The following is a 13,939-nucleotide window of genomic DNA, read 5'->3' as shown; positions in this document are numbered from 1 at the left end:
TCCTTTCCACCCACCTCGAAGAAAATAATAAATAAAACGATTTACACGTTATTTATGGCTTCGAAAGACATCCGAATGTAAAAAGGCGTAATAATAAGGCAGCGTTATTCGACTGTTACGTATTTCCATGGCCATCTTATTATTCGCGAGGAGAGCGATGTTCAATTTTTCGCGGAGTTCGCCCCAGCGCCTTATTACGTGAAATATGTTCATAGCCACCTTTCTATACCGCATAGGGTAATATCTCAATGTTATTATAAAAACAATAGCGCAGCGTTTCATCCACACCGCGGGCTGGTTTACAGCTGCCAGCGGCGCGCGGACAGGGTTCCCTTCTAACCACAAATGTTTGTAATTTTGTGTCAATTTCCCTTCAAGGAAAAATATTTTTTAATCGTTATTTGAACGCATAAATTGGTGAAGCTCACACTGTTTTATAGATATATTTTTTATGTTGTCGATAATGGAAATTATCAAAAATTATCAAAAACAGTTCAACGAAAAATGGTTTGTATTTTTAATTAAAACATTTTGCGATATATTGGATATAGATAGTAAAAATATACCAAAACAAAAACAAGGGTTTATAAAACTGCAGTGAAATTGCACTGTGAGAAAAATTGGACTATTTTCACTCAATTTCACTCAATAATGTATCAGTTTCTGTCCACTCGATTGAGTAAAATTTTCCTCTGTTAGTATGAGTAGATACAACTAAAATTTTATGAGTGAAACTATCAGTTTTAGTCCAAATATTATCAAAAATGTATAAAATTATCAAAATTTCCAATATTGACTGTAAATGTACTCAATAATTTCACTCGATGGATTCTCTCAGTCTTCACTCAGACTGATTTATTTACAGTGTACAATAGGAATCTCTTGTAGTAGCAGAATAGCACAACATACACTAAAAAAATCGGTGTGAAGGCAATAAAAGTACAGAGTAAATCCGTTGAGTGAAATTATTGAGTACATTTTCACTCAATATTGAGCACTTTGATAATTTAACTCATTTGTGATAATATTTGAACTAAGACTGAATACTTTCACTCAAATATAGGTACCCGTTAAATAAATTCTGCAGATAAATACGTATTTGGTACACTTGTAACTAAATCGGAGTAAATGTCCTCATTGAGTGATCCCACCCCATACTATGTTTCACAGTGCAAAATTACTCGATAGTAGTTTTTAAATCATATTAGAGAAAAAGTCAATTCTTAATTTGATTTGCATACTCAGAATAGATTCAAAACTTACTCACTTGATAGCTAGCAGAAACTCTTATTTGAGTAAAGTTCACTCACTTCTGTTGCATGTTTGTGAATATACAGAATTGATTGTAGCTTTCGGATCGTATGTGGGAATTAATTTATTTTTGTATGTTTTTTCGACTTTCATTTAGCATACTGACTGTAGTAAGAAACTTTTTTTTGTCCCACTGTTCTTAACTTTCAAATTGACAATGAAATTCTGTTCATACAATTCTTCAGTATTATTTTTACAGTGAGGATTGTTGGAGCTAGTATTTTGTAGACATTGCAGGATTAAAATTATCAGGTTTAAGGGGAACAGTTTCCCCATTTGTCACATCAGAAAAATCTATATATACTTTCCTACTATTTCATATAGTATATTGAAAAATATAAGAACCAATGGCAAAAAAATTATATAAATCCTAGTGAATAAGCTCATACTCCATATTTTTCCAATTTTTTTAAATTTTAAACAACTAGATTTCAATTTTTGGCTTAAGTATTAAATGTCTGTAATGTTATTTCTCATTATCTAGGAAATCAGCTAAGGTTACTTACATTTATTAAATAAAAAAGAGACTTTTCTGATGTGACAAGTGAAAAAAAATATTCCCGTTAGGACCTGTAAAATCTATTTTAAGTATAATACTAAGTTAAAAATATTAAACATTAATTTTTTTTTGAAAACGGATCTATATTTTTGTGTTTGTAACCAACCATACAGGGTGTCCCGAAATTCATGCAACAAAATTTGGTCACAGATTCTTAGGACTTTAGGGGACCCGTCCGCCTCTAAGAATAATCTTTTTTTTATATCTCAGAACCCTATTGTAAGAGAATCACTAAATTTGGTACACAGGGGTTTTATGACATGTGGAATCTGATGGTGCAACGTTTTTTGGCGGGGAACCCCCTTAAGACAATTTTTCGTGGGCCCCCTGGTATTTGGAGCCAAAAAAATTTCGTCGCATGTTTAAATTTCTTAAAAACTATCAGTCCACTAGAAAGCCATTAAATTTAGAAACTTTTTGTCCCTTTATACTTTTTTCGTAAAAGGCAATGTTTTCGAGAAAAATGTCAAAATGTGATCGAATGCATATCGTGATTCGCCATTTTCCTCAAAAACATTGCGTTTTACGAAACAAATATCAAGAGACAAAAAAGTTTCTAAATTCAATGTCTTTCTAGCTAACTAATAATTTTAAAAAAAATCTAATTTGCGACCAAATTTTTCTGGTTCCAAAGACAAGGGGGCCCACGAAAAAGTGTCTTAAGGGGGATTCTCGTCAAAAAGCGTAGCACTGTGAGATTCCACATGTCATAAAACCCCTGTGTACCAAATTTAGTGATTCTCGTACAACAAGGTTTTGAGATATAAAAAAGACTTTTTAGGGGCATATTTCAGGGGGCTGTAACTCCGAAAGAGGGGGCCAGTTGGCAAAAAGAAAAAATACGGGTCCCCTAAATTTGTCCTAAGAATCTGTGACCAAATTTTGTTGCATGAATTTCGGGACACCCTGTATATTGCAATGGTAATAATAATAAAATAAACAATAAAATATATGCTAGTTAGAAAAAATATTATTTTGCACATTTACGGGGTCCTTTATAAGAGTTTGGAAATAAATCGGGCACGCCGCTGGATAAGTGAGTTTATTATTAAACCCGAAGTAAGGGATATATGCCGGGGCAATATATTTTGATTTTTAATTCAAACTCTAGACACTGTTTTACGGGTCTGATACCCCGTAATAATAATGATCTTCTTATATATTCGCGGGAGAGGAAAATGGGAAATAGGGGTAATCAGTTATTCAAATTTTCATGGGATTCCGACGCCCTCGCCCTATTTATTATAACATATCGTAAAAAATAACAGCACTATCTTTATTAAAAACTTTCTTGTTTATCGCCCCTGCCGATGGAAACTTTGAGATGGCGGCGCTGTTTTATTAGTTTAAAAATTTATTGATGCAAACTTGAAAAAAATGTATGTAGGTACATCCTAAAAGAATATCACTCATCAACATATAAAGAATTAACTGCTTATATATTTTTTATCATGAAAACCACATAATAACTATATTAAAATATTTAAACTAATCTTTTGTTATAACAAATTCATTAAAAATAAAGACTAATCATTTTTAAATTTTCAAACTACTTTAAAAAACATATTTTGCATTTTCCTTAAATTTTCTTTCGAGTTTGTACGGGGTGATTTCTAAGTCCGTGTCTTAACTTTAGAAGACTGTTGGATTATTTCTTATAAAAAAACTAGATACCTACATTACGTTTAAATAAAAAAAAAATCTTATTTATTAAAAAATTTCTTGTGATTCGTAACTTTGTAAAATTTGGGCTAATAATGTACCAAATTAAACGCAAAATTCGTTCTTTGAACAAACAAATTAGAAAAAAGTTGTGTTTTTTCATACCTAACAATATGCCGTTTAGAATGTTTTAAAATTCCAGGTAGTTCCGGAGAAATCCGGAAGAACCCGAAATTTTGCAAAATTGTTTTATTTTTTTCTGGCTTTATTTAAAAACGAATTTTAAAATAAATTGCATATTTACATTGGCACTTTTTTCGCTCTATCCAATGACGTCGACTTTTTTGCAATCCGACGTTTCTTCTTCGAGGAATCATCATCAGGTAAATTTTTTTAAATACATCGCTGCTATTTCTATAATAAAGTCTAGTCATTTTTAATTCTGAATTAGATGATATTACTATTGTAATCGCTTAAAAAATTTTTAGCTTGTTTTAGCTATCATGTAAAATTATTCCCGAGTACGGCTCTGAACGCTTTCAAAATATCTATTGAAGTAAGTCATAACAATTGAAAAGTCAATACAGCTACTACTATTAGCAATACTAATTAGAAATAATAAAACATTTCATAAATTCGTATTATTTTTTTATTAGGTACAACTTTTTTTAAATTATTGATCAAAAAAAATTGTTGGATATTATGTGCTTTATTGACTTTTATACTGTTGTGACTTCCTGCAATAGATATTTCGAAAGCGTTCAGAGCTGTACTCAGGAAAAATTTTAAGTGATAGCTAAAACAAGCTAAAAACCTTCTTAAGCGATTACAATAATAATATCATCTAATTCAGAATTAGAAATGACTAGAATTTGTTACAAAAATAGCAGCGACGTATTTGAAAAAATTAACCTGATGATGGCCCCTCGAAGACGAAACGTCGGATTGCAAAAATATTGACGCCGTTGGATAGAGAGAAAAAAGTGGCACTGCAAATATACAATTTATTTTAAATTTCGTTTTTAAAGCCAGAAAAAATTAAACGATTTTGCAAAATTTCGGGTTTTTCCGGATATCTCCGGAACTACCCGGAATTTTAAAACTTTCTAAACGGCATATTGTTAGGTATAAAAAACCCCGGTTTTTTTTTAATTTGCTGTTTCCTATATCCTAATGCTATCCCATCCTTATATTGGACACACTGTATAAGAATGACAATTTCTATTAATTTTATTTAATTCTCATTGTTGCACGACGGTGCTCCACCGCATTTTAGTGCTAATGTACGACACATCTTGAAGCAGCAGTTCCCGAATAGATGGATAGGACGAGGAAACAATGGTCCAGAAAACTGGCCACCAAGTTCACCATATCTGAATAGATGTATTTTCTTTCTCTGAGGGGGCTTTAAAGGAATTTGTTTATTTTACACCGGTTGTATCTGAAGCATATTTATGGAATCGTATAAATAATAAATGCAACCCCATAAAAAATAATCCACAATTTATGTATTGGAGAAAATAGTGACCATTTTCAATAGTTATTGTAGTGCTATTTAACGATATCGGTAGTTCATGCGGTTAAAGTTGAATTTGTTAAGGTTTTGTTTGTAAGGTTCCTCTTTGTTTAATATGTTAAAAACTAAATAAAGAATCTAATTTAATGAAATTGTTTTTTCTTGATACTTTTTTGTAAACGTCAAATATGACACATGAAATCATAGCCTACTAGTCGTAAAACTGCATACTTTATTTTTTGTCCGATTCAGTTAGTAATGAGGCTGTTTTACAAAGTCCCTGTTATCTCAAAAACCGTTATTTTTACGAAAATATTGTAAGAATAAAAAAATTTTTTAAATTAAATTTCCTGTAATAAAAGAAATCATCATTTTAAGAGCGCCCTGCCCCTAGTCAGGCCCTTATTGAGCTTCCAACAAACTCATATTTTTACCAATTAAAGATAACAATAAACGCAAGTCATGTTCCAAATTTGGTTGCTCTATGTTAAGGCATTGCTGAAATATTATTGTTTTCCAAAATTTAACACTCATCTTCAGAAGCCAATCTCTTCAACGATACATTCCAGAAAAAAATATTACTTATCAAATCGGCATATTTTAACACTTGCATGTTCTGTGTCGGTAGAGTTATGAAACGCCCTGTACATACAACCTACAAAGTATGTCATATCTTAATTGTCAATACTACTGGCTAGAGGTCCAAAATTTTCGGAACAATTGGGTGTCGGATGAAAACCGATTTTTTTCTCAGAAAAACTGAAACAAAAACAAAATAAGTAAATTTTCGTTAAAATCTAAGATATCTTTACAAGTCAACCAATAAAATAATGTAATATAAAAATTAACTTTTAGAAATCGTTTTAATTTCCGCTTTTTGAAGCTAAAAAATCACAAGATTTGATCTTTTATGTGCATTTGCAAAAGAATATTTTTTTTTAAGTTCTATTCTTCAGTTTGCTTTTATGTTGATATTTGATTAGCAACTACTTTAAGTGTCGTTAATCGAAATTTTGTTTCTTTTTGTTGTTTACTCGTGAGAAATTAAGATTGCGTACCTTTTTGTTATTTTCAATAAGAGTGTTTTTATTTCAGGTTTCTTCATTTTTCCAATTTTTTATTTCGGAAAAAAGGAAAAAACAGTTTTTTCTATTTTTTTCGGTTGTTAACAAAAGTTAAATAAAATGGAACGCTATTCCAAGTTTCATCAATTTAAATCGAACATCTTCAGAGATACTTAATAGACATTATTATATTTTTATTTTCGACTTTGACTATTACAAAAAAAGTTACTGTATTGTATTAATTAGACTTTATTTTTCGCAGAGAGCAACACTTGCGGAAAAAGAAGTGACAACGCTCAAGGAACAACTATCAGCGAACAACACGTCGAACAACTGCGAAAACAAGGACACATCGAACATGGACAGGCAAAGTTTCGAAACAGAAATCGCTACCAAAGACAAAGAGGTAAGTCGATTGGTACCCGTTTTTAAATAAATCCTACCAAAAACTACGTGTTTGGGTGATTATAAAGCCCCTTTCACACTAAGCGACAAAACGTGTGTTATCGCTGTGAGATTTGGGTCAACATTTTTAGTACTTTGCAATACCTAGGTACCTGTTAATAATTTAACCCATTTCTCTAATTCTATGGTTAAGCGCGAGAGTGTCTTATTTATTTAATTAACTTATTTAATTGTGTATCTTTGTAAGGAAACGAGCAAACCGAAACGCCCCGACTTTGCGCACTGCGTAGTTCTGGCTGTACATTTTTGTTCGCGATTGATAAACGACGTAGCCGCGGCTGATAATATCTGCGAGGTTCCTTTAAAATTGCTATCGCTCGGTTCGTTTCCATCTACAAAAAAGGAATAATTGAAAATCAAGGCAGCAATTAATATCAGGGCATTTTCTTTGTATATCTAAGTATCATGACATATATTCGATAATGCACCGGCCTTATCTTCAGCGATAAACCGGGCGTAAGGACTTCGCGTGATTTTGGAGCCCTCATTGTTATTCTTTTGTTTTTAGCGGGGGTCTCTGTTGCCGTTCGGTCGATGATAGAGTGATTTTCGAGCGGCCTGGAACGTTGGGACTTAAAAATACTACTTAGTCACAAAACGAAAACACTTACTACGAGATAATCTAGTAGTTCGGCGGGCTATTTTTATATTTTGTTTGGGGAGACATATTTATAAATATACCGCGTGAATCGTACAGGAGTAATTGGATAAATATTTTCTGGTCTGACGGAATTGAAAGAAATACCATTCGCGGCGATTAATAATGTAACAGCGTATTTTTTTCTAGCTTAATTATCTCCGACACGTGAATGGTTCTTTATTCCAGGCATATCTGACGCTTGTCGGCTGTTCAACCGTCCAGCTTCGTTGTTTGTCCGCAGTGGCAGCACCGTACGCACACACGATAGGTTGCCATTCGTTATTTTTACGCTAACACGTCCGACAACTGTCAAACGGCTTAATAATGTCACAAAGAATGTATTTGTACATTTTAAAATACAATAAGCAGGCGTCTCTCGATGTTCAACTGTCTTGCTTCATTATTTCTCCGCAATGGCTCCGCCGTAAGCTAATCTGACATCTGACAGGCTGTCAAATATTTTATTTGTACACTGACTATTCCGGCGGCTGTCAAACTACTTAATAAAATCTAGGGATTGACAGAAATCAGCGGACACAATAGTTAACAATCAACAGTGTAATTTCGATATTTGTATGGACAAAGGCGCAAAATATTGAAAAGAGGCAGACAATAATAGAAGCTGAAAAGTTAACTTGGTTAAATTTCTTGCAGAAATACCAGAAATGAGTCTTTTTTAATTGACCAATCAGGCTCTTCGAAAAAGCTACCACGTACTTTAACCTTTACGCTGATATTTCTGTCAACTGCCAAAAATGGTTATTCCCTTGAAACTGACAATAATATTATAGACAATCTCTTTCCTTCAGTCTTTTGTCTATAATATAACATTTTATCGAATATATGCTCGCATTTTAAAATATAATAATTAATGGCCAGCCCCGTACGTAGTATCGAATTTCTACCGACGCTGGTTTCATTAATTTATTATTTCATATTGAGATCCATTTACAGTCCCTTTATATTTCCCCAAAAAGGGTCTCCCAACCCTTACGGTCAGTTCATACTTTTCAATTTCGTCCTTATTATCTAATGTTCTTCTGTTCATCATATCCCTGCATAACAATCATTTTATTTATAAGTTTATTACTGGAATATGCTAGCAGATATTATTTGTAGGACTGGAAATACAGAACACAAAACATATAATCTATCTTGTATCTATAGACCAAAAATTGTTAATTCTTTAAGTAGAGTATAAAAGTCTAATTTGTTGCTAGCAAGAGTAATGATGGAAGATATTACCTTTATTTATAAAAGACTAATCTTTTAAAATATTAAACTTCACCTTAGTGTTTTGGTACTCCCTTTAGTTGTTATTCAGAATATTTGCAAAACTGTAACACACTTGATTTACAGTGTATAATAATATATTTAGAAGCTAAAGTGGGTCACGACGGACTAAAAACATTTTAATATTTTGCTATACACTTTAGATGTGGTATTTCGAATGCTACATATCTAGATCTATAATATACATAGCTACGTAGCTAAAGAAACTAAAGTGTATACCGATGAACTAAAAAACATTTTAGTTTTTTGGTAAGTGTATACCAGTGATGGTATTCAGAATGCTAATAAAACTGTAACATACTGTATATTACATGTTTAGGTGCTAAAGTGGATAAAGAGGAACTATAGCATTTTAATTTTAGTCATGTTAGCCCTAATGCTTGTAATATCTGTAACAAACTTGGATAGTTACATATCTAGAGACTAAAAAACATTTTAGTCCCCTGGTGCACACTCTAGTTATGGTATTCAGAATACCGAGAAAAGCCTCAAAACCACTATTTATCATTATCTTTATTATATAAATCTAATTAGTTCTTTTGAAACATAAAACTACACTTTAGTATTTCGGTTCTCACTTTAGTTGTGTTATTCAGAATATTTGCAAAACTGTAACTAACTCGTTTTATAGTGTATTATATATTTAGAAGCTAGAGTGGGTCCCGAGGGACTAAAAACACTTTAGTCTTCGGTACGCACTTTAATGTTTGCAAAACTGTAACACACTTTGATTTATAGTGTATAATATATTTAGAAGCTAAAGGGATTGAAAAAATATTAATCTTTTGTTTTGCACTTTAGTTGTGGTATGTCGAATGCTTATAACTATTACAAGCTTTGCTAGTAGTATATTACATACCTAGATATATAATATACGGAGCTGCGTAGCTGCTAGAGCTAAAGAGTATACCGAGGGACTAAAAAATATTTTAGTCTCTTGGTATACGCTTCAGTGATGGTATTCAGGATTCTAAGAAAACTGTATACTTGGTCAATAGTATATTACATATCTAGGTGGATAAAGAGGAACTAGAGCATTTTAATTTTGTATGCACTTTAGTCGTGTTAGCCCTAATATAATATATGTAACAAACCTGGGTAGTTACATATCTAGCGGCTAAAATGTACCTCGAGGGACTAAAAACCATTTGAATCTCCTAGTACACTCTCTAGTTGTGGTATTCAGAATGCTGAGAAAAGCCTTATTAATTAATTATTTTAAAACACTTTAGTGTTAGAGAAAATACTTTTTGTAAAGACGAATGATATAGTAAGTATGAACAATAGCGCTTGAAAAATTTCTGAAAATTTAGTTTCCCAAAGATTTCAATGTTAAATGTCAAATATAAGAAAATTATCGTAAATTTAGACAGGAAAATCGTCCCTTCACTTCTCCGCTCATTTTACAAAATATAGGTTGATCTCCTCTAATCTACGGTTAACTTTTTTCACCCTAGATGCTATTGAACCACCAAGATAGCTTGTAACGCGGCAAAAATCCGGGTAAATAGATTTTATTTTCTCTTGTAATCGGTTTAAAAGAAACAGGTGAACGCGAGCCGAAATTGTTCCTCCACGCCGACCGGCCTCTTCTAGCGCTCCTTAGAAACCCCTACCACTGGCCGACGTGCAGCAAAAGCGACGAGGCCCCTCGTATATAATCTGCTTAGTACTTAAGTAGTTACCAGAAAAAACATCAACACCGCGTCCTAAGTTTCAGCATCAATCTGTATTGGGTGCTTTGTATTGCGCTATCAATATTTATTTCCAGGCAACGCAGCTGTTAGTTTTCCCATCTTTTAATTTATTAATTATAAAATGCAGTATTTGTATGGTCTGGATCCTCCGAGCACGGTTTTTATTGTCTGGCTCACGCAGTCGCGTACATAAACTGTTTAATTCCTCATCGTCGTGACGGCTCACTTGCCGTTGTAATTCTAACAAATCGATTTTAGGCAATTCTTAATTGACACTAATCTATTTGTTAGCTAAATAATAAACTTTAGTTGTAGAATCATTCTGGTATACAAAAAAAAACAGAGAGAGCGATTTTCCTCGGAATCCGATCCACAAAACAATGAGAGGCTCGGTCAATATGATATTACCTATCTAGGAGGTAAAATGTACTTTGGAGGACTAAATAACACTTTAGTCTTAGGTACATACTTTAGTTGCGATATTCAGAATGTTTGCAGAACCGTAACATACTTGGTTTGTAATATATTATATATCTAGAAGCTAAAGTGGCTCCCGAGGAACTAAAAAAATTTCTTCTATTATGCACTTTAGTTGTGGTATGTCGAATGCTTGTAATAATTGTTACAGGTTCGGCTAGTAGTATATTGCATATCTAGATATGTAATATACAGAGCTACGTAGCTGCTAAAGCTAAAGTGTGTCCAGGAGAAAAGAGAAAAGCATTTTAGTCTTTTGATATACACTTTAATTATAGTATTCAGAATGCTAAGAAACATACTTGGTCAATAGTACGTTAATTGCTTGTAATAACTGTAGCGAACTTGAATGGATACATATTTAGTGGCTAAAATAAGTCTCAAGGAACTAAAAACATTTGTCTCTTGATTCACACTTTAGTTATATTGGTTAAAATGATTTTGAAGACTAACAAAGTTGATACATATCTAAGAGCTAAAGTGGGTCTCAGGAGACTAAAAATATTTCAATATTTTATTACGCACTTTAGATGTGATTTCGGATGCTGGTAATAACTATAACAAGCTTGAATAGTAATATAGTACTATAATACACGGACTAAAAAGCGTTATCTAGAATGTAAAGGTATCAGAGGGACCAAGAAGCACTTTAGTTTTTTTCCATACACTTTAGTTGTGGTATTCGGAATGTTTACAAAACTGTAACAAATTTGTTCTACAATATTTGATCTATCTAGAATCGTAAGTGTGCCCTATAGACCAAAGAACACTTTAGTATTTTGGTATGCACTTTAATGTGTACACTCCAATGACTAGGACAACGTATCTAGATGCAATAAGTATTGTTATTGTTCTTTTTTTTGTTCTGAATGCGAACACCCTGTATGTCGGAGGTGTAGCCACCCGTGACTTCCTGCCAGGCGCTTTTTTTCAATATAAATCGGCACTTATGTAAATCCAACAATTCCTAAATAACCTATCGGGCAAATTACATAGTTTCAGTAATTAACGATGGAATATTCATGATTTTTAATGGACTCGGCAACATAAAATTTAAATATACCATCAATACCTTTACCACCGGGTACGATATACCATAATACGCCATTATTCGCTTCCGGTGCTAACTCATTTGTTATTGCAGAATTCATTTGTTTCACGCATGTGTGAATTCGCATTTGTCAAAAAAAAGCCGTACAGAAACAAAGACAAAAACTGATAACGCTTTTCGATAAGTCGCTAGAGCCCGACTCGACTTCCGTTTCCGTCTATATTTCTACAAATGAATTGGTGATAAAATTAAATAATCTAAGTTCAATGGCTGGATATTGATTAAACGCAAAATAATCGCCCGACGCACACTGGAATTTCTGACCGACTTAATCCGAAATTGGAAGAATGCGTAAAATTCTTCCAAGAAACGTCTAGTGTCAAAATAAACGACGAAATAATTGACGACAGACGAATTGTTCTGTGGACAAAAGTTACAGAGTAGTAGTTGTAATCGGGAGCAATAGACGATTTAATTTATATTTCAAAAATCTAAAAAAGTTAAGAAATAGTACAACACAGACAAAACAATACAACTTATTTTCTGTAAAAATGTGTGGGGATTATATAACTTCATTTTATTTATTTCTTTTGTCTAAATTTACACAAATTATGTGATCCTACCACTAGATGTCAACATTCATCACGCCGACAATAGTTCAATGTGACAATAGTTCATTTCAATTGACAATAATTCAACTCAATATGACGGTAGTTCAATAATTCAATGTGGCAATAGTTCAATTCAATTCAATGTGATAATAGTTCAACAATTCAATAATTTTAACAATTCAGCAATTCAATAGTTCAATAACTCATTTCAACAGTTCAACAATTTATAATAGGTCAACAATTCACAATAGTTTAATAGTTCAATAATTCAATGTGACAATAGTTCAACAATTCCACAATGGTTCAACAATTCACAATAGTTCAACAATTTACCAATAGTTCAACAATTTACAATATTTCAACAATTCACAATAGTTCGATAGTTCAACAATTTAATGTGACAATAATTCAATGTGACAATAGTTCAATGACAATAGTTCAATGCGATGTTAACAAGGTATAATATATGCCAATTTAACAACATAATAAGATATGATAAAAGTGCCAATGTACAGAGTGTTCTATTTAAAATTGTCGTCCACATCTCGAAAACTAAAAAACATATATATTATCTGTAAATAGTATTTGCAGTTTATATGGATGATTTCAACAGCGCAATCAAAATTCTCTTTGTAGCGGTGTAGATGGTTGCAGCAAACCAACTAAAATGTTCGTTATCAGAAACAAAAGTAATCCGTGTGAAAAACCATTACATCTTGAGTAGTATTTGCAATAGCAAATGAGACACTTTCAATGTTTATATTCATTATGGCTTTATTAAGACAAATACACATCATTTTATATCTTTTGAATGGGAAAAGATACTGAAAAACTGTTTTAATAAAAGTTATAGAGAAAAATCAGATCTTTCATATGGTGAAATTTGGAAAAATAATTTTTATGATGTCACAGGGGGTAAACTTATCAAGATCCCTGTCCCTTTTCCTGTAATAGCGACCAACTTTCAGTTGGTCACAATTCACTATCTCTATCTCTATATTCACTGATGATAGTTTATTGAGGTTTAACAAGAGAAAACTTGAAGTATCCACACCTTTGTTTGTAATGGATAAATAACTCATTTGTTGACATAATTAGTGAAATACAAACGATTAAGTACTAGAAACAGTACCAGTGCTAAATAACGTTTATCAAAATCGAAATGGTCCTATTAAAATAAAATTGAAATTATTGTCCCTTTTCTAAATAATGCAGGCCCGCTAATGACCACATCCCGAACAGTGCGTAAGTAAAATGTCATATGACTTCCACAAGGCAAGCGACAGAACATGTACACTATCCAGTGATGCCAAATCGTGACAAATTTCCTATATTGTGGGGAAAATGAGATTAAAGTGAAAAGGAGAGAAAAACAGCAATTAGATTATTTGTGGTAAAAATCTGAAATTTAAAGATATAAAATGTAGATATACAAAAAACTTTGAAAAAAGAGAATTGTACAATTTTGTTTATTAACTAATATCGTATAAATCTATACATAATATGTATATATTATATTTTAAAAAAATAAAAGCTAATACGAAAGTGATATTTTTTTCCCTCTTAAGTCGAAATTGTTGTGTTTTTATAGAC

At 32.2% G+C, this 13,939-nt stretch overlaps 1 protein-coding gene across 4 annotated transcripts in view; it reads left to right on the top strand.

Annotated features, from left to right (window-relative positions):
- The window catches only part of LOC108905990 (homeobox protein cut), a 184,991-nt gene that overhangs the window by 105,776 nt on the left and 65,276 nt on the right, over positions 1 to 13,939 (top strand). For all 4 annotated transcript variants that reach the window (XM_018709104.1, XM_018709102.1, XM_018709103.1 and 1 more), the window contains exon 2: positions 6,375 to 6,518. In XM_018709104.1, coding sequence (XP_018564620.1) covers positions 6,375 to 6,518 — 144 coding nt within the window. The remainder of the gene's footprint in view (positions 1 to 6,374; positions 6,519 to 13,939) is intronic.

The sequence above is a fragment of the Anoplophora glabripennis genome, unplaced genomic scaffold, assembly GCF_000390285.2.
Source record: "Anoplophora glabripennis isolate ALB-LARVAE unplaced genomic scaffold, Agla_2.0 scaffold242, whole genome shotgun sequence".
Lineage (NCBI taxonomy): Eukaryota > Metazoa > Arthropoda > Insecta > Coleoptera > Cerambycidae > Anoplophora > Anoplophora glabripennis.
The sequence above is the reverse complement of the archived record's forward strand: the minus strand, read 5'-3'. Positions and strand labels throughout refer to the sequence as shown.